The 1,753-nt window shown below is 41.8% G+C and overlaps 1 protein-coding gene across 1 annotated transcript; it reads right to left on the bottom strand.

Annotated features, from left to right (window-relative positions):
* Window positions 1-835: 835 nt before the first annotated feature.
* LOC149171402 (uncharacterized) lies at window positions 836-1,480 on the bottom strand. The gene has a single exon (XM_089425951.1). The coding sequence runs from the start codon at window positions 1,478-1,480 to the stop codon at window positions 836-838; it is 645 nt and encodes a 214-aa protein (XP_089282077.1).
* Between the last annotated feature and the right edge of the window lie 273 nt (window positions 1,481-1,753).

Below are 1,753 nucleotides of genomic sequence, written 5' to 3'. Positions count from 1 at the left end.
TTAGCTGGTCGAGAAGGGGTTTTAATCTCTTGGCTATCAGGGACGTTACAATCTTGTAAATTACATTACACAATGCTATTGGTCTAAAACCATTAGCATCCTCTAGATTTTCACCTTTGGGAATTAAAGCAAAAAAACTAGAGTTGAGAGCCGGCCATACCTTTTGGTTCCTTCTTGATTCTTCCACCAGATCAAGGATCTCTCCCCCCAGGAAATGCCAACCCGCCTGGTAAAAGTCTACTGTGAAGCCATCTGGTCCCGGGGCAGTCCCCTTTTTCATTGCTTTCACAGTCTCCTCTACCTCCTCGAGGGTCGCCGCTCGCATTAAGGCCTTGTTTTGATCTTCAGTGACTATGCTGGGGATGGCCGAGCAGATTTCCTGTATAGCTCTAGATCTATCAGCCTGCGGTTCAGATAGGATCTCTTTGTGGTGGTCCACCAGAATCTGTTCGATCTCTTCTTGCTCCACAGCTCTCCTTCCATTCTTATCTTTGATGGAGAGGATTCTATTCCTCTGTCTATGTTTAATCATTGCCTGGTGGAAGAATTTAGTATTACGTTCTCCCTCTCTTAACCATTTTATCCGAGATTTCTGACGCCATAGCACCTCCTCCTGTTTTCGTCTTTCTTCCAATTTCCCAAGGATGATCCCTTCTTTGTTAATGCTATCCTCTGTCCTGCCTTCTAATATCATCTTCTGCTGAATGCTTTCCATTTCTCCTTCTAATTTTTGCTTATCCTCAAAGATGTTACCAAACTCTTCTTTGTTCCACTTTTTGATTTTTCCCTTCAGCTCCTTCAGTTTTAATTGGAACGTTTGCATTTGTCCCCTACCCTACACAGAATATTGACGCCACCATTCCTCGATTTTCTTGATAAATTCTGGGTCTCTCAACCAGAAGGATTCAAACCGGAAAGGTCTCCTCCCACGATTTTTTTTTATATCAATTTCTAATCTAATCGGCCAGTGATCCGATCCCAAGGAAGGTATAATCTTCGCCTCTACAAAAATGTCTTTGTTCATGATAGCTTCTGTAACTAGGAATCTGTCCAGCCTAGAAGCTATTTGATTTTTGCCTCCTCTCCTGTTATTCCAGGTGAATATCCCATTGATAGTTTGAATGTCAACTAGTCTTAATTCCTCTATCATCTCATTGAATCTATCCATGATTTGATCCACCTTCCTCACTCCTCCTTTTTTCTCATCCAAGGATCTGATTAAATTAAAATCTCCCCCTATGATCCAGGCAGCTTCAGGATATAATCTGCGGATGACTTTCATGCTTGCTATGAAGTTTTCTTTTTCCCCTATGGAGGGGGGGCCATAAACCCCTGAAACAACAACCTGCTCCTTGGTTCCCACTATCCTACCCTGGCCAGTAAGGATTCTACTCATACTAGTCCACCGATCCATGATAATATCATTGGGGTTCCACAGAATTGCTAAACCTCCTGCAGATCCAATAGCATCCAACCCCATCACCTCGTAATGAAGATTATTTTTTCCTAAAATACCCTCAAGTTGTTGCACCGATATTTTAGTCTCCTGCAGAATCATAATGCTAGGTTTCTCTCTTTTTAACTTGTCCTTCATATACCTTTGTTTACCCTTACTGTTTAAACCCCTAATATTCCAACTTATGACAATCATTTATAACTTTTGGTAAGAGGGGAAAAAAACCTCTGACAGAGGTATCACCTTACCTGAATTGATCAACTCTTCACCCACCGTCTAGATTGTTTCGCTCATTGT

The sequence above is a fragment of the Pinus tabuliformis genome, chromosome 4_2 (genome assembly GCF_031772625.1).
Source record: "Pinus tabuliformis cultivar Carrire ecotype Pingquan chromosome 4_2, CPIR1, whole genome shotgun sequence".
Lineage (NCBI taxonomy): Eukaryota > Viridiplantae > Streptophyta > Pinopsida > Pinales > Pinaceae > Pinus > Pinus tabuliformis.
This window is presented reverse-complemented; position numbering and strand designations above follow the sequence as displayed.

Excerpts from the sequence above, each read along its gene's own strand:
- LOC149171402 (XM_089425951.1), bottom strand. The coding sequence starts at position 1,480 with ATGGGGTTGGATGCTATTGGATCTGCAGGAGGTTTAGCAATTCTGTGG.